General features: G+C 39.6%; 1 protein-coding gene across 1 annotated transcript in view; it reads left to right on the plus strand.

The window, feature by feature from the left end:
- Positions 1-12,913, plus strand: part of LOC128666882 (myosin-16-like) — a 357,676-nt gene extending 344,763 nt beyond the window's left edge. The window contains exon 17 of the mRNA XM_053721692.1: positions 12,555-12,913. Within this exon, the coding sequence (XP_053577667.1) occupies positions 12,555-12,698 (144 nt within the window). The 3' untranslated portion in view covers positions 12,699-12,913. The remainder of the gene's footprint in view (positions 1-12,554) is intronic.
- The last annotated feature ends 6,762 nt before the right edge of the window (positions 12,914-19,675 follow it).

Genomic DNA, 19,675 nt, shown 5'->3' on the forward strand with positions numbered 1-19,675 from the left:
CAAAGTAATCAGCTCTTTTACCTGTAAAAAAAAATACAATACCCCCCCCCCCAATATTTCAACCGCTTGGATGAAGAATTCGGCTCAGCTGGGTGAAGATGACTCAAGGTAGGGAGATCTTCAGGGGGTTAGTGTTAGGTTTATTTAAGGGGGGTTTGGGTGGGTTAGAGTAGGGGTATGTGGGTGGTGGGTTTTAATGTTGGGGGGTTGTATTTTTTTTTAAAGGTAAAAGAGCTGATTACTTTGGGGCAATGTCCTGCAAAAGGCCCTTTTAAGGGCTGGTAAAAGAGCTGATTACTTTGTAATTTAGAATAAGGTAGAGCATTTTATTATTTTGGGGGGCTTTTTTATTTTATTAGGGGCTTAGATTAGGTGTAATTAGTTTAAACTTCTTGTAAAAAAATGTTTTTTCTGTAATTTAGTGGGGGTTTTTTTGTATTATAGATCAGTTTATTTAATTGTATTTTAGTTTAGCTATTTGTAGTTAATGTATTTAATTAATTTATTGATAGTGTAGTGTTCGGTGTATTTGTAACTTAGGTTAGGATTTATTTTACAGGTAATTTTGTAATTATTTTAACTAGGTAGCTATTAAATAGTTATTAACTATTTAATAGCTATTGTACCTAGTTAAAATAAATACAAAGTTGCCTGTAAAATAAATATAAATCCTAAAATAGCTACAATGTAACTAATAGTTATATTGTAGCTATATTAGGGTTTATTTTACAGGTAAGTATTTAGTTTTAAATAGGAAAAATTTATTTAATGATAGTACATTTATTTAGATTAATTTAAATTATATTTAAGTTAGGGGGTGTTAGGGTTAGGGTTAGACTTAGGTTTAGGGGTTAATAAATTTATTATAGTAGCGGCGACGTTGCGGCAGGGAGATTAGGGGTTAATATTTGTAGGTAGGTGGCGGCGATGTTAGGGAGGGCAGATTAGGGGTTAATACTATTTATTATAGTGTTTGCGAGGCGGGAGTTAATACATTTATTATAGTGGTGGCGAGGTCCGGTCGGCAGATTGGCGGCGATGTTGGGGGGGCAGATTAGGGGTTAATAAATATAATGTAGGTGTCAGCGATGTTAGGGGCAGCAGATTAGGGGTTCATAGCTATAATGTAGGTGGCGGCGATGTCCGGTCGGAAGATTAGGGGTTAAAAATATTTATTATAGGGTTGGCGATGTGGGGGGGCCTCGGTTTAGGGGTTCATAGGTAGTTTATGGGTTCATAGGTAGTTTATGGGTGTACCGCTCTACCGCTCACTTCTTCCAAGACTCGAAATACCAGCGTTAGGCAAATCCCATTTAAAAGATAGGATACGCAATTGACGTAAGGGGATCTGTGGTAGCCTCGAGTCGCGGAAAGAAAGTGAGCGGTAGACCCTTTCCTGTCTGACTCTAAATACCAGCGGGCAGTAAAAAGCAGCGTTAGGACCCCCAGGTATATATATGTCCGCTTTGCATTCATGGTGAGCCAATCAAGGGCCAGATTATTAGTGAAGCACAAATTGACGCTTCCACTCGAGCGTTAATTGCACTAGAAGTAAGCTTTTTTGCAATTGTCAAGTTGAAAATACTCGATAAGCGCAAAAAGCCAAAGTTAGAACATCGCGTTCACGTATTTAACCATATAAGTTAAATGAGAAAAAAATTGGAATAAAAAACTAACACTTCACTCTCGCTCAAACTCAATTGCATATTCTCATTTGCACTAACCCGAAATATGAATATTTCACATCTCAATGTTCTTGACATAGAATAATATGTTCTAGTTATCATTTTATTTTTACATATATCTGATGTTTATATATAGGTATAAATATATATTTATAGGAATATCTATTTATAAATACATAGAACATATTCTCCTATGTGCAGAACATCGAGATGTGACATTTTTACTGTAAATGCATAGTTAGAAACTTTAATAAATATGAATATTGCAAAATATATTTTTTCATGTTTTCATCTACTTAACTGCAAAGGGCTCCAATGCACTTCTGTGTATGTCTATATGTGTACATATGTATTTATTTGTTTATATTTGTATATATGTATGTAAATACTTAATTAAATACATTAGACACACACACACACACATATATATATATATATATATATATATATATATATATATATATATATACATAGTATATATCTATATACATATACAGAGAGGCACACTCACAGGAACGCACAAACGGCGCAATACCATTATTAGCCTGTTCTCTGGCAAATTACCACCTGGGTGCAGCTTCTTTTTAGCCCAGTAATGCTTTTTCACAGAGTAGAACTTTCTAGTAGTATATCAGTCTGATCCCGCCTATTACAGTCAGTCTAGCGCTGAAATACCAGACAATTCCTCTCTGAACAAGGAACACAGCAACCACAGACGATCGTTTCGGCCTACATTGGGCCTCATCAGTGAGGTGTAATCATATTCCTCTAAGCACATTGAGCAAGGAGTCCACGTCTGGTTGCCCCTTTTTCCCTTAGAGAGACATCATGCATACAGAGACGCACCCTCACAGAAACAAACAACCGGCTCAATACCATTGTTAGCCTGTTCTCTGGCGATTTACCACCTCGGTGCTCGGTGCAGCTTCTTTTTAGCCCAGTAATGCTTTTCTCAGAGTAGAACTTTCCTGTAGTACATCAGTCTGATCCCGCCTATTACGGTCAGTCCAGTGCCGAAATACCAGATAATTCCACTCTGAACAAGGAATACGGCAACCTGAGATGATCGTTTCGGCCTTAATTGGGCCTCGTCAGTGAGTTGTAACCATATTCCTCTAAGCACACAGAGCAAGGAGTTCACGTCTGTTTGTCCCTTTTTCCCTTAGAGAGACAACATGCATACAGAGAGAATCACACTCACAGGAACGAACAACCAGCTCAATACCATTATTAGCCTGTTCTCTGGCGATTTACCACCTCGGTGCAGCTTCTTTTTAGCCCAGTAATGCTTTTTACAGAGTAGAACTTTCCTGTAGTATATCAGTCTGATACCGGCCTATTACGGTCAGTCTAGCGCTGAAATACCAGGCAATTCCTCTCTGAACAAGGAACACAGCAACCCCAGACGATCATTTCAGCCTCCATTGGGCCTCGTCAGTGAGGTGTAGCCATGTTCCTCTAAGCACACTGAGCAAGGAGTCCACGTCTGGTTGCCCCTTTTCTTCTGTTAAGTGTGATCAGTCCACGGGTCATCATTACTTGTGGGATATTAACTGCTCCCCTACAGGAAGTGCAAGAGGATTCACCCAGCAGAGTTGCTATATAGCTCCTCCCCTCTACGTCACCTCCAGTCATTCTCTTGCACCCAACGACTAGATAGGATGTGTGAGAGGACTATGGTGATATATTTAGTTTTTATATCTTCAATCAAAAGTTTGTTATTTTATAATAGCACCGGAGTGTGTTATTCCTTCTCTGGTAGAATTTGAAGAAGAATCTACCTGAGTTTTTCTATGATTTTAGCCGGAGTAGTTAAGATCATATTGCTGTTTCTCGGCCATCTGAGGAGTGAGGTAAACTTCAGATCAGGGGACAGCAGGCAGATTAATCTGCAAAGAGGTATGTAGCAGTTTATTATTTTCTGACATGGAATTGATGAGAAAATCCTGCCATACCGTTATAATGTAAACTCAGCCTTGAATGCAGTAGATGTAGCTGATATCAGGCTGTCATGTATGTATATTTTACACTTCAGTTTTCTGGGAAATGGTACTTCTCTGGCTTTTAAACTGTATACATAGACTTAACCTATTTTGCAGGGACTTGCAATAGGTTTTAAATGACAATTAATTATTGAGGTAAAATGTTTTTTTGCTGGCATGTAAAAACGTTTTTTTCTCTGAGGTACTGGGTGAAAAAATGTTTTGGGCACTTTTTTTCCACTTGGCAATAGTTTTGATTTAAATTAGAGCAGTTCACTGATCCCTCTCACTGTTATGTGTGTGGGGGAGGGGCCATTTTGGTGCTTTCACTATGCATCAGAAAAACTCAGTCAGAGGTTCATTTTCTTCCTGCATGATCCGGTTCATCTCTACAGAGTTCAGGGATCTCAAGAGTCTTTTTTGAGGGAAGTAATCATACAGCAGAGCTGTGCTGATTGTATTGACTGTGATATAAAAAACGTTTATTTGTGTATTTTTTTCTGCTGCCTGGGTTAGTTATCATTTGCTGAGGGGAACAATCCTTTGCTAAAACTGTATATTCTGACAAAGATTGATGCTATAACTTAATTATTTTATCTGTTATAATATTTTTCTGTGCTTCTTAAAGGCACAGTTCGTTTTCATATTATTTGTAAATTACTTTGAAAAGTATTTCCAAGTTGCTGTTTATTTGCTAGTGTGTTAAACATGTCTGATTCAGAGGAAGATATCTGTGCTATATGTGTTAATGCCAAAGTGGAGCCCAATAGAAATTTATGTACTAAATGTATTGATGCTACTTGAAAAAATAGTCAATCTGTACAAATTGAACATATTTCACCAAACAACGAGGGGAGAGTTATGCCGACTAACTCGCCTCACGTGTCAGTACCTGCATCTCCCGCTCAGGAGGTGCGTGATATTGTAGCGCCGAGTGCATCTGGGCGGCCATTACAAATCACATTACAAGATATGGCTACTGTTATGACTGAAGTTTTGGCTAAACTACCAGAACTAAGAGGTAAACGTGATCACTCTGGGATGAGAACAGAGTGCGCTGATAATGCAAGGGCCATGTCTGATACTGCGTCACAGTTTGCAGAACATGAAGACGGAGAGCTTCATTCTGTGGGTGACGGTTCTGATCCAAATAAACTGGACTCAGACATTTCAAATTTTAAATTTAAGCTTGAGAACCTCCGTGTGTTACTAGGGGAGGTATTAGCGGCTCTGAATGATTGTAACACAGTTGCAATCCCAGAAAAAATGTGTAGGTTGGATAAATATTTTGCGGTACCGACGAGTACTGACGTTTTTCCTATACCTAAGAGACTTACTGACATTGTTACTAAGGAGTGGGATAGACCCGGTGTGCCTTTCTCACCCCCTCCTATATTCAGAAAAATGTTTCCAATAGACGCCGCCACACGGGACTTATGGCAAATGGTCCCTAAGGTGGAGGGAGCAGTTTCTACTTTAGCTAAGCGTACCACTATCCCAGTGGAGGATAGCTGTGCTTTTTCAGATCCAATGGATAAAAAATTAGAGGGTTACCTTAAGAAAATGTTTGTTCAACAAGGGTTTATATTGCAACCTCTTGCATGTATTGCGCCTGTCACGGCTGCAGCAGCATTTTGGTTTGAGTCTCTGGAAGAGACACTTCAATCATCCACACTAGATGACATCACACACAAACTTAAATTCCTTAAGTTAGCTAATTCATTTATTTCAGATGCCGTAGTACATTTAACTAAACTTGCGGCTAAAAATTCAGGATTCGCCATTCAGGCACGCAGAGCTCTGTGGCTAAAATCCTGGTCAGCTGATGTTACGTCTAAATCTAAATTGCTTAATATTCCTTTCAAAGGGCAGACCTTATTCGGGCCCGGCTTGAAAGAGATTATTGATGACATTACAGGAGGTAAAGGTCATGCCCTGCCTCAGGACAAGGCCAAAGCCAAGGCTAGACAGTCCAATTTTCGTTCCTTTCGTAATTTCAAAGCAGGAGCAGCATCAACTTCCTCTGCACCAAAACAGGAAGGAGCTGTTGCTCGCTACAGACAAGGCTGGAAACCTAACCAGTCCTGGAACAGGGGCAAACAGGCCAGAAAACCTGCTGCTGCCCCTAAGACAGCATGAATTGAGGGCCCCCGATCCGGGACCGGATCTAGTGGGGGGCAGACTTTCCCTCTTCGCCCAGGCTTGGGTAAGAGATGTTCAGGATCCCTGGGCGTTAGAGATCATATCTCAGGGATACCTTCTGGACTTCAAATCCTCTCCCCCAAGAGGGAGATTTCATCTGTCAAGGTTGTCAACAAACCTAACAAAGAAGGAAGCGTTTCTACGCTGCGTACAAGATCTTTTATTAATGGGAGTGATCCATCCAGTTCCGCGGTTGGAACAAGGACAAGGGTTTTACTCAAATCTGTTTGTAGTTCCCAAAAAAGAGGGAACCTTCAGGCCAATCTTGGATTTAAAGATCCTAAACAAATTCCTAAGAGTTCCATCGTTCAAGATGGAAACTATTCGAACAATTTTGCCCATGATCCAAGAGGGTCAGTACTTGACCACAGTGGATTTAAAGGATGCTTACCTTCACATACCGATTCACAGAAGTCATTACCGGTATCTAAGGTTTGCCTTTTTAGACAGGCATTACCAGTTTGTAGCTCTTCCATTCGGACTGGCTACGGCTCCAAGAATCTTCACAAAGGTTCTGGGCACTCTTCTGGCGGTACTAAGACCGCGAGGAATTTCAGTAGCTCCGTACTTAGACGACATACTGATACAAGCTTCAAGCTTTCAAACTGCCAAATCTCATACAGAGATAGTACTGGCATTTCTAAGGTCGCATGGATGGAAAGTGAACGAAGAGAAAAGTTCTCTCTTTCCACTCACAAGAGTTCCCTTCCTGGGGACTCTGATAGATTCTGTAGAAATGAAGATTTACCTGACAGAGGACAGGTTAACAAAACTTCAAAGTGCATGCCGTGTCCTTCATTCCATTCAAGAGACCAGAAATTCTCTTCTATGGTGGCTTTATCGGCCACATCTGTCCAGGGGAATGCCATTCAGCAGGCCAGACTGGTCAATTGTAACAACAGACGCCAGCCTACTAGGTTGGGGCGCTGTCTGGAATTCTCTGAAGGCTCAGGGACTATGGAATCAGGAGGAGAGTCTTCTTCCAATAAACATTCTGGAATTGAGAGCAGTCCTCAATGCTCTTCTGGCTTGGCCCCAGTTAGCAACTCGGGGGTTCATCAGGTTCCAGTCGGACAACATCACGACTGTAGCTTATATCAACCATCAGGGAGGGACAAGAAGCTCCCTAGCAATGATGGAAGTATCGAAGATAATTCGCTGGGCAGAGTCTCACTCTTGCCACCTGTCTGCAATCCACATCCCGGGAGTGGAGAACTGGGAGGCGGATTTCTTAAGTCGTCAGACTTTTCATCCGGGGGAGTGGGAACTTCATCCAGAGGTCTTTGCCCAAATACTTCGACGTTGGGGCAAACCAGAGATAGATCTCATGGCGTCTCGACAGAACGCCAAGCTTCCGCGCTACGGGTCCAGATCCAGGGATCCGGGAGCGGTCCTGATAGATGCCTTGACAGCACCATGGACCTTCAGGATGGCTCATGTGTTTCCACCTTTCCCGATGCTTCCTCGATTGATTGCCAGAATCAAACAGGAGAAAGCATCAGTGATTCTAATAGCGCCTGCATGGCCACGCAGGACTTGGTATACAGATCTGGTGGACATGTCATTCTGTCCACCTTGGTCGTTACCTCTGAAACAGGACCTTCTGATTCAGGGTCCTTTCAAACATCAAAATCTAACTTCTCTGAAGCTGACTGCTTGGAAATTGAACGCTTGATCTTATCAAAGCGTGGTTTTTCTGAGTCAGTTATTGATACCTTAATACAGGCTAGGAAGCCTGTTACCAGAAAGATTTACCATAAAATATGGCGTAAATACCTATATTGGTGCGAATCCAAAGGTTACTCTTGGAGTAAGGTTAGGATTCCTAGGATATTGTCTTTTCTACAAGAAGGTTTAGAAAATGGGTTATCCGCTAGTTCCTTAAAGGGACAGATCTCAGCTCTGTCCATTCTGTTACACAAGCGTCTGTCAGAAGTTCCAGACGTTCAGGCTTTTTGTCAGGCTTTGGCCAGGATTAAACCTGTGTTTAAAGCTGTGGCTCCACCATGGAGTTTAAACCTTGTTCTTAACGTTTTACAGGGTGTTCCGTTTGAACCCCTTCATTCCATTGATATAAAGTTGTTATCTTGGAAAGTTCTATTTTTAATGGCTATTTCCTCGGCTCGAAGAGTCTCTGAGTTATCAGCCTTACATTGTGATTCTCCTTATTTGATTTTTCACTCGGATAAGGTAGTTCTGCGTACTAAGCCTGGGTTCTTACCTAAGGTAGTCACTAACAGGAATATCAATCAGGAGATTGTTGTTCCATCCTTGTGCCCAAATCCTTCTTCGAGGAAGGAACGTCTTTTGCACAATCTGGATGTAGTTCGTGCCCTTAAATTTTATTTACAGGCAACTAAAGATTTTCGACAAACGTCTTCCCTGTTTGTCGTTTACTCTGGTCAGAGGAGAGGTCAAAAAGCTTCTGCTACCTCTCTCTCTTTTTGGCTTCGTAGCATAATTCGTTTAGCTTATGAGACTGCTGGACAGCAGCCTCCTGAAAGAATTACAGCTCATTCCACTAGAGCTGTGGCTTCCACTTGGGCCTTTAAGAATGAGGCCTCTGTTGAACAGATTTGCAAGGCTGCAACTTGGTCTTCGCTTCATACTTTTTCCAAATTTTACAAATTTGACACTTTTGCTTCCTCGGAGGCTATTTTTGGGAGAAAGGTTCTTCAGGCAGTGGTTCCTTCTGTATAAAGAGCCTGCCTATCCCTCCCGTCATCCGTGTACTTTTGCTTTGGTATTGGTATCCCACAAGTAATGATGACCCGTGGACTGATCACACTTAACAGAAGAAAACATAATTTATGCTTACCTGATAAATTCCTTTCTTCTGTAGTGTGATCAGTCCACGGCCCGCCCTGTTTTTTAAGGCAGGTAAATATTTTTTAAATTATACTCCAGTCACCACTACACCCTTGGCTTCTCCTTTCTCGTTGGTCCTTGGTCGAATGACTGGAGGTGACGTAGAGGGGAGGAGCTATATAGCAACTCTGCTGGGTGAATCCTCTTGCACTTCCTGTAGGGGAGCAGTTAATATCCCACAAGTAATGATGACCCGTGGACTGATCACACTACAGAAGAAAGGAATTTATCAGGTAAGCATAAATTATGTTTTTTTCTTAGGGAGACTACATACATAAAGAGAAAAGCACACTCGCAGGAATGAACAATCAATTCAATACCATTGTTAGCCTGTTCTCTGATGATTTACCATCTGGTGCAGCTTCTTTTTAGCCCAGTAATGCTTTTCACAGAGTATAACTTTCCTGTAGTATATCAGTCTGAGCCTGCCTATTACGGTCAGCCTAGCGCTGAAATACCAGCCAATTCCTATCTGAACAAGGAACACAGCAACCCCAGACAATCATTTCAACCTTCATTGGGCCTTGTCAGTGAGGTGTAGCCATATTCCTCTAAGCACACTGAGCAAGGAGTCCAAGTCTGGTTCCCCCTTTTTCCCTTAGGGAAACTACATACATACAGAGAGAAGCACACTCACAGGAATGAACAACCAGCTCAATACCATTGTTAGCCTGTTCTCTGGCAACTTACCACCTGGGTGCAGCTTCTTTTTAGCTTGATAAAGGCTGACCTGCAGCCGAAACGCGTAGACGCACCTTTTTACCTGGTACCCCATAATCTGATGCACTCCTGATGTACTTTTGAACGCTGATCCTCATAGTGCTATACGGGTGTTAATTGTCCCTTTGTATACACCGAGGGTCATTACAAGTGAGAATCTTTGTTTCATAAACTTCAGAGCATAGCCTCATCCCTACTAAGAAACATGCTGAATATTTGGATTATCGCTACAACGCTGACAGACGAGTCTGATTGGAACCCCATGGCGGCCCAGCTCTTGACATCATCAGCATAGAGGCTACTAGCCTCACACAGAGGAACACAGAGGAACATAAAGCCACGGATACAATTTGATACAATACATCCTAGCTGTGCAAATCACAGCGATCTTTCAGCAGACTGTTCAGCTACACATCGTTATTAATGATATCTAAGGTGCTGCTGCCATAAACAGCCCTATCCGAGATTTTTATTTTTTGAAGCTGCTATAATTCTTACTGGGGATTCCTACACATCCCAAACACTTATGTTTTTAGTACCTATGTGTTGAATATCTATATATTTTTTTTTATATTTTACAGTGCCGGCACTATACATGTTAATTATGTGGATATTTTATCTTTAAACAATTTTACCATACAATAAATTTGTAATTTATATCTAAACATACTGGGTTTTTTACTTAGGTGCTTTATAAATCCCTATTGTACACTACCCCTCCCAACTTTAACAGGCCAATCAGCCTTATATTATCCCAAAACACCAAGTCAGTTTTGCCCTCTAGCAGAGCACTAACCCACAGCTCCCTACTGTTTTCCTAGTTCATTACCACACTTTTATGGAGAGATTAATGTGGTATTTTTGGGTTTCTTTTATAATCTGACCACTGAGTAGCTCTCATACACACATCCATTTTCGCATTTTCCTGTAACTATACTTTGTAATGTATTTTTTATGTGTTTTGTGCAACTTTTATGTTTTGCAAAACAGTTAACCAGAGCTCTGAAGTTGCAGGAATTATTATAGCGTAAATCACGATAGCGTTCAAGCGATCACGTTTACTTTCAACTTGTAATACCTGCGGTAAGCCCAACAAACGCAAACCCCCATGATAAACCCCTTATTGCTTGAGCACAAACGTTTGCACTCCACTCATAATATGGCCCGAAATCAGCAGATGCATGAGATAGCCACGTGATGTGAGGCAGAAAGGTCCTACAATCCCGGCTTGTTGAACAGTCCAGAGGACTAAAGCTGAGAAACACTGGGGTGGAATCACTAACTAATCTCACCAGTTGTGATGGAATTCTATTGAGCCCCTTCAATGACCATTTCTATCAAATTACAAATTTTCTTTCCATGATAAAAAACATATATAAGGAATTTTGTTTATCTAAATATATTTCCATACAAGTTAGGTAAGGAAGGAACAATGCATGCTGAAATAATGCAAACATGCCCATTTTGTGAACCTCCAAATATTTTTGGGGCAGTATATTGCACTTGGAGGCTGAGGGTGAAGCCTTGACTTTATGGGGAGAGGGGCTGAGTGGGTAGAGTCAAACAAAGAATAATCATGGTAATTAAGGAAGTTGCCATATTATTGTAATTAATAGATCTACAGACATTGGCAAGTTATTAATTCCACAGCAATGAATGTAGCTACTATTTCTTGTTAATAGTCAATAGGGTCTGTTCTGCGTTAACTGAAGGATCAGGGCAAAAAAAGGTCAGTAATCACCACATAAACAGGGAACCAAGATTTCACTCTTAAGCACAGACGTCTGCGGAAATTTGGTGGTGGGGGGCAAAAAAAAAAAAGAAAGAAAGAAAGACCACAACAATAATAATAATGTCAATAAAAATGTCCTTTTACGATGAGGGTTTTGAACTAGAACAGTTCTAGCCATAGATACTGTAATTAATACATATATGGCCAATTCTGGGCAAGAATACTGGGTAACTGTTTTGCGAAAACAAAAAAAGTGTATCAAAACACCTCAAAAATAAATTTAAATGTACAGTTACATTCATAATAACAATTCAAATTAAGAAAATAAATAATCACACAAAAGAGTTTTATAAGGGCGCAAAGATATTAGGTCTGAGGTGTTTCGGGTAAAGTAAGAAATCCGGGAAATCCTAGGATTACCTTGGTAATACGGACATTACCCAAGCGGCTGTGGGTATAGCCCAATGTACTGCAATTCCACCATCAACACTATTTATTTTGCCTCCGCCTGGGAGGTTGAAGGGGGGCGCCCCGCTGGTCTTCTGGCATCCACCCCAAGTGAACCTTGGGGAAAGAGGTTTACAAGGGGGGCATCTCACCCCTTGAACTTCCCAGGCAGAGACAAAAAAGATAGTGAAGAGGCAGGAATAACAGTGCATGCTATATATGTTTGATGCGGTGACTCATGATCATACATTGGGCTTTACCCACAGGCACTTTGGTAATGTCCGTTTTACCAGGGTAATCCTAATATTTACAGACATTTATACAAATATAAACACATAAATATATTTACACACATATAGAAATATCTATAAGTGCATTGGAGCCCTTTTCAGTTAAGTAGATGAAAACATGTATAAGCATATTTATGCAATATTCGTATTTAATAAAGTGTTATACTGTGTATTTACTGTAAATAGTTTCACGTTTTCAATGTTCAATGGGAATATGTTCTAAGTATTTTAAATAGATATTCCTATATATATATCTGTATATATCTATACCTATATATATATGTTTTGAACTTTTTACTTTGATACGAGCGCTACCGACAAAAAAACTTACTTCTAGCGGAGTTGACACGTGATCGGGAGCGATAAATATCGCTCCACTTATAATCTGCCCCTCTGTGTATTGTTAAAATAAAATGTACAAAAAAATATAACATTATACATTTTAGCATAAACAATCAAGAAGAACATTCTCTCCGCTGGTACATTTTGCCCTTGTTTACAAATTCATAGTTTGGTTCCAACAACATCAACCAACACTGCAGCAAGCAATGAAATCAATGCAACACAATATCACACTACACATTAACATACAACATATTAATATGAATGTATAACCTTTTGTTAACAGGGCTTGAACTCACCATTTGCTGCATTTGTCAGACCTCCAAGCTCCACTGGATCAGAAGGACGTGGCGAGAAGATAGCATGTGATGAAGAAACATCTTTAATTCCAGCTTACTTGAACTCCTTAAAGAAATTCATGTCTGAGTAACTCCAGATTTGATGCCTTTTTAGACTGGCTATTTGCTTTATAAAAGTTTACACTGAATTATAATTTTTTTATTATTTGTGGCTCCCAACATAGGCCTAGATTACAAGTATTGTTGTTCATTTTTATTGCTGATGAGAGCTAACTGCACTCAAGGTAAATCAATAGAGCTTGTATGTTTGCACTGGTGAAAATAAAAGTTTAGCTTGAGTGCAAAAGACTTGTGTGCTAACATCTGGAGGTTGAATAACGTGTCTGCGCTAACTCCCTTTCCCCGCTTCTATGGGGCACGTAAAAAGCCTTTTCTTTTTCTGCTCCAGCGCTTACCCGAAGGTGCACTAGGCCCAACTGTGTTAAAGCCAAAGGTGCATTAGGAATACTTCCAAAACCTATGTTCTTCACTTAGAAGAAAATGTTCTTTATTTCATTAAATGGAGAGAGTCCAATACTCATCACATGTTGCAATATTACCCTTCCTGATCACTAGGAGGAGGCAAAAGGCTTTAAATCTTTCACACTTACCATGATCCAAAGTTATTTTATTTGGTCTCCTTGATAAAGAGTGAGGTGAAAGTCAAGTCCTAGATCAACTCATTTGAAAGGGGATCCTTTAACCCATTGTTTCTCATCCACGGTACTCAAGTACCCCCAACAGGACAGGTTTTAATTACAGTCAAACCAGTGCAAAGCTGAAATAATCAGCTGATGGGTGAGAGCAGGTAAGTAACCATGGTGTTATTGATCAGCTGATTACCTGTACACTGGTTCAGCTATTATGAAAACCTGGCCTGTTGGGGGGTACTTGAGGACCGCGGTTGAGAAACACTGCTCTAACCAATCTGAGGCCTGATCCTACTCATTATAACCTGTCGTTCAGGGGGCCAGACATGGGCCTCTAGTTATCAAAGTCAGACTCGCTGTATTCAGCATTGCACCAGCAGCTCACAAGAGCTACTGGTGCAACGCCGCCCCCTGCAGACTCGCAGCCAATGTGCCGCCAGCAGGGGGTGTCAATCAACCCGATCGTACTCGATCGGGTTGTATTGTGGCGATGTGTGTCCGCCTGCTCAGAGCAGGCGGACAGGTTATGGAGCAGCGGTCTTTGTGATCGCTGCTTCATAACTGCTGTTTCTGGCGAGCCTGCAGGCTTACCAGAAACACGGGGCATCAAGCTCCATACGGAGCTTGATACATATGCCCCATGGAGTTTTCATTAAAAGGTGTTTTCTCAGTGAGAAATGTTGCAGGCCTCCCAGGTGAAATGTGGACTTGTCCACCAATTCCCTGGTCTACAGTGAGCTGCTTCTTGTGGATCCACAGCCCTCTACAGGTGAAATGGGTACTTGTCCACCAATCCCCTGGGTTAAGATGCTGTTACTGATTTAGATCCTTGGCATCGTGCTTAAGCAAGTTGCTGCAGCTGAGGTAAGGACATTGGACTGGGGTGCTGAGAGCTAAATACCTGCACATTCATAGTTTACTGGCTATTAGTAGTCTGGGGGCATATACACCATACACCTGACACTAGTAGTTTATAGCACTTTTTAAAAAAAAAATATTTTTTATTGACTTTTGGTATACAATGCAATATATAAGCAGAAATGCAGATGGTATACAAATTGCAACATATATAGAGAGAGACAAGTGAGATCATATTGTCATTAACAACACTATTATCTCTGTTACATCACAGATACAACTAAAAGGTATAAGTTTGCTTATTTGTCAAACATATGGGTATCGGATCTCTTATTAGTTTAAATTTCGCTGTAAAACAAGTTTACTGATTTGAATTTGTTGACTAACATATATATATATATATATATATATATATATATATATATATATATATATATAAAACATGGAAGGGAACTGCACTCCAAGACCGGACCAGGTACACATCCTGTGACTCAGCAACATCCAGCCCTGGGTGCTAAATAGCACTCCAAAAAAGCTGTGATGTCACCAGAGCCACAGGCAGTTAACCCCAGTCCGGAATGGGTGCAAGAAACAAGGGGGATTACAAACAAAAAGTAATACAACACATAGAAACACCCAGCACTCACCAGCTAGCTCACAGCTAAGATAAAATCACAACTGGAAAGGTTAGTTACCGCATCTGGCCAAATGGGAAAGCTCAGGCAGTGGAAAGGACCTTGACGTGGTGCCTGAGCTTTCCCATTTGGCCAGATGCGGTAATTAACCTTTCCAGTTGTGATTTTATCTTAGCTGTGAGCTAGCTGGTGAGTGATGGGTGTTTCTATGTGTTGTGTGTATATATATATATATATATATATATATATATATATATATATATATATATATACCAAGCCTTAGTTATAAAGATAAATGTGTAACTCCCATATTTTCATAGGGCCACTCTTAGAGTATAAGGCATATAAATTGTATAAGCTTGTAAATAAGCAGAAATGCAAGTGGTATACAAATTGCAAAATAAAGAGAGAGAGACAAATGAAATCATATTACCAATAACAACACGATTATCTCTGTTACATCACATATAAAAGTAAAAGGTATAATTTTGCTTATTTGTCAAACATATGGGTGTCAGATGTCATGTAATTTAAATGTCGCTGTAAAACAAGTTTACTGATTTGTATTTGTTGACCAACATATATATACCATACCAAGCATTTGTTGTAAAGATAAATGTGTAACTCCCATATTTTCATAAAGCCACTCGGAGTATAAGGCATGCAAATTGTATAAGCTTGTAAAACAGAAGAAATATAAATATTGTAACATATAACCAGCCATATCGTTTTCTGAGCTAATTCACATCGTATAGGTCAGTTGGTTATATAGCTATTCGCTAAGATATAGATATTCAAAGTTAAAGTATAGAGTAAATAAAAGTTATGATTATAAATGCAGTGTTTTGCAAGGGAAACCGTGCGATAATACTCTAAGCATAATTAAAAAGTGCTAGAGTATATTAGTGAATGGGGGGTGGAAACATAAGGAGCCAGCCAGGCAGCTTGAGTGCCATATTAAGTGTTTAAGAGGAAGTACAACTCAAGGCCACCCATTTATCTAGCTATGATATTGTGTTATCTAAAATTAACCTTAGGCCATTAATTTACACTATTAAAATATTAGGAAACATGATCTTCTGGGGTTCTTGGGGAAGTATAGAAGTAAATAAGTATTACTATCAGAGAGATGCCTGAATTCAAGTCCAATGGAGTAACTAAGATATGGGGTTTGCTCCATTTGTGTTAGAATAAATAAATAAGTAAGATTATCCTAGAGCACCACAATCAAAGTTTCACTGCCCAGAAACAATCTGTATAATGATATCGTCATCTGTAGGTAGATTATTGTAAGTTCTACAATAATTAGAAATAAAAATCAGAGACTCTAGTTATATACATTTAGGTCAAAAACACTTCTTAAGTAACAATATGACTGTTTGTAAAATATTAAGCTAGCAGAAGTTAGCTCCCTATCCCGGCCGCTGACAGGGAGACATCCGCTGCGAGAACTATCTATATGAAAAATAGTGTTACTTATAATGGGAATATCATGTAAGTTTTGTGAGTCATCTCTCCTGTTAAACTATTAACCTAATCCACAAAATCGAAAGGGACCTGCATATTAATAACCAAGCAGCAGTGTTCAATACATCTGAACAAATACAGGGCTACTTATATGGGAATGCTAGGGTCAATAAAGATCACTGAATTTAAACCAAATTTAACATTTACTAAATATGCCCACTTGAACAACATGTGGCTATATGGCACTATGAGTTTAACTATCGTAACAAGGTGAACTCCAATACACAGAAAAGCAAAAATAATAAGTTTCATTACAAACTTTTCACAATATATGTGTAGATCGCTCACTATATTGTAGTGGTAATCATAGTCTCATCTATCCGATGCCAGTGCGGGTCAGTATGTATAATATGTGAATAAAGTCCCACTGCAGACCTACAAAGCAGGGAAAACACTGTGGAACTCTAAAGGAGGTGGCTCTGAACCCATAGACCACAGTTGGACTTTCTTGTTTTAATAATTGCCAAAGTGTAAATTCTTTATCAAGTTCGAGGCTTATAGTAGACCATGAGTTCTCTGCAATATTACCTACAGGTGCCTTGTTAACATGGTTAGTTGCATCCCTTTCTACCTGCTCTACAAAAGTTGTTGCCATCATGTCACCTTGCATCATCTCAGAAATATCATCTATGACCGGAGATGCGATTTGAGATTGAATATATATTTCTTCATTAATTTTAGTTGTTAACTGCCACTGTTCATCTGGAATCACGTGTAGTGTAGTCCGTTTTTGCGAAAAACATGGATGATCTGGTGTTTTTGAGCTACTAATTTTCACAGCGCATACCACTTCTATAGGATTGGCGTCAGTAAACTTTGCTGCCTCCATTAGATTTGTCACTAAGATCGTCAATCTCCGTGTGAGGTTTTGAAAATGCACATAAACTATTAAACGTACTTGCTACTCCCATAAGTCGATAGCCGCCATCATAGAAGCTCCAAATATAGAGCGGTAGTGATCGGCACAAGGGTATGACACCCTGGAGCTGCGCTCCGGCTGAAGAAATGAAGGCACAGTATACTGTAGAGTATTAATGGGTGATATCTCTGTGTTAAAGGTGGCTATATCGGGTTCTTCATCTGCAGCAGTAGCTGGAATACGACAGAAAACAGGGTAGGCTATAGTTTAGTCAAAGAGTTGCGTACCTAAAAATTCAAGGCAAGATGGCTGCCGTTCATGCTCCCATATCTCTGACCATGATTCAAAAAAATGCGTCTAGTTCTGCACAGGGAAATCTAACTGGCCCATTGACCAATTAATCTTTATCTCCAGTAGATAAGACAATCTGGAATCTTTGTTTTCCATATATTTAGAGGTCCTGTATTGTGTATTTTGCTGTCTTAATAGTGGAGCTCATTGTAAGCATGACTGCTCGCCTGCCCGGCTCACTTTGCCCCCCCCGCCCCCCTTTATAGCACTTTTGAGATAACTTTTAGTTTAAATTTAGCATGGTCAGCTTAGAAGTTGTTTCTGAGATATGAAAAGTTTTTTTTTACTTTACCTGCGCTAAATTTCTGATCGTTACCGTTGTTTTTTAGCTTAGTGCTCACCGGTAGTGCAGACCCGCTAAGGATTAAGGGCTCGATTACAAGTGGAGTGCTAAATTATCGCACCCATTTGCGGGAGCGCGATAATTAACCAGCCATTACAAGTGGCTGGTTATTGCTACCGCGAGCTCGTGGTAGCAATATACGCTCCGAAAACTAACGAGAGATCAGATCTCTGGTAATTTTCTAAAAGTGCCCCAATATCCTTCAAAGTAGACAGCATTGTAGTTTTTTTATTAAAAAAATATCTTTTACTAAAAAGACTGCACTAGGTAGTTTTGGGGCTTAAAGTTGGCAGCAGTGGGGTGTTAGAAAAAAAAAACGGCACAGAAAAGTCCCTTTACATTGCAGTCTATGGGAGCTGTGTGTTCTCATAGACCGCAATATAAATATATGTATATGATTATATATATATTTATGTGTTAATATGCGTATATACACATATTAACACATACATATATATATATATATATATATATATATATATATATATATACTGTATGTCTTTATTCATATACATATATATTTTAAAATGCTGCCGATCTCTGCGCTACTTACCCCCTTCTCTGCGCGAGGTTCTGAGGCGATTTACTTGTAATACCAATGCACATCATCGTGCGCTGGTATTACAAAGTGGAGCGTTAATATCGCTTGCATGCAATCGATATTTAGCAATTCACTTGTAATCTAGCCCTAAATGTTTTAGCATGCTTTCTAGTTCGCCTTTTCAGTTACTTATTTTTCTGTTTCTCTGATATTTAAAGGGACAGTCTATTCCAGAATTTTTATTGTTTGAAAAGGTAGATAATACCTTTATTACCAATTCCACAGTTTTGCATTACAAACACTCAGCCAGATTAAATTTTTTGCGTTATGAGCGGCTCAGTACTAACTTGCAAGTTATTGTCAGCACTCATCTCCCTATAACGCTGCTATTACAGGTTTGCAAAAACCCGGCGTTAGCAGGCAATATGGCAGCTATGAGCTCCATACCGCACACAAATACCAGCACTGCTTTGAGCTGGTTTTATGTGCTCGTGCACAATTTCCCCATAGACATCAATGGGGAGAGCCGGCTAAAAAGAAGTCTAGCACTGCAATAACGGAGCGTAAAACTCTGTAACGCAGCCCCATTGATTCCTATGGGGAAAGAAAAGTTATGTTTACACCTAACACCCTAACATAAACCCTGTCTAAATACCCATAATCTGCCGCCCCCGACATCGCAACACCTACATTACACTTATTAACCCCGAATCTGCCGCCCCCGACATCGCCGACACCTACCTACACTTATTAACCCCTAATCTGCTGCCCCCAATGTTGTCGCTACCTACATTACACTTTTTAACCCCTAATCTGCTGCCCCCAATGTCGTCGCCACCTACCTACACTTATTAACCCCTAATCTGCCGCCCCCAACGTCGCCACCACTATACTAAAGTTATTAACCCCTAAACCTAACCCTAACTCTAACCCTAACGTAACCCTAACCCTAACACCCAATAACTTTAACATAATTAAAATAAATCTAAAAAAAATTACAGTTAATACCTAAATAATTCCTATTTAAAACTAAATACTTACCTATAAAATAAACCCTAAGCTAGCTACAATATAACTAATAGTTACATTGTAGCTATCTTAGGTTTTATTTTTATTTTACAGCTAAGTTTGTAATTATTTTAACTAGGTAGACTAGTTAGTAAATAGTTATTAACTATTTACTAGCTATCTAGTCAAAATAAATACAAATTTACCTGTAAAATAAAACCTAACCTGTCTTACACTAACACCTAACATTACACTACAATTAAATCAATTACATTAATTAAATACAATTAACTAAAT

Source organism: Bombina bombina, chromosome 1, assembly GCF_027579735.1.
Source record: "Bombina bombina isolate aBomBom1 chromosome 1, aBomBom1.pri, whole genome shotgun sequence".
Classification (NCBI taxonomy): Eukaryota; Metazoa; Chordata; class Amphibia; order Anura; family Bombinatoridae; genus Bombina; species Bombina bombina.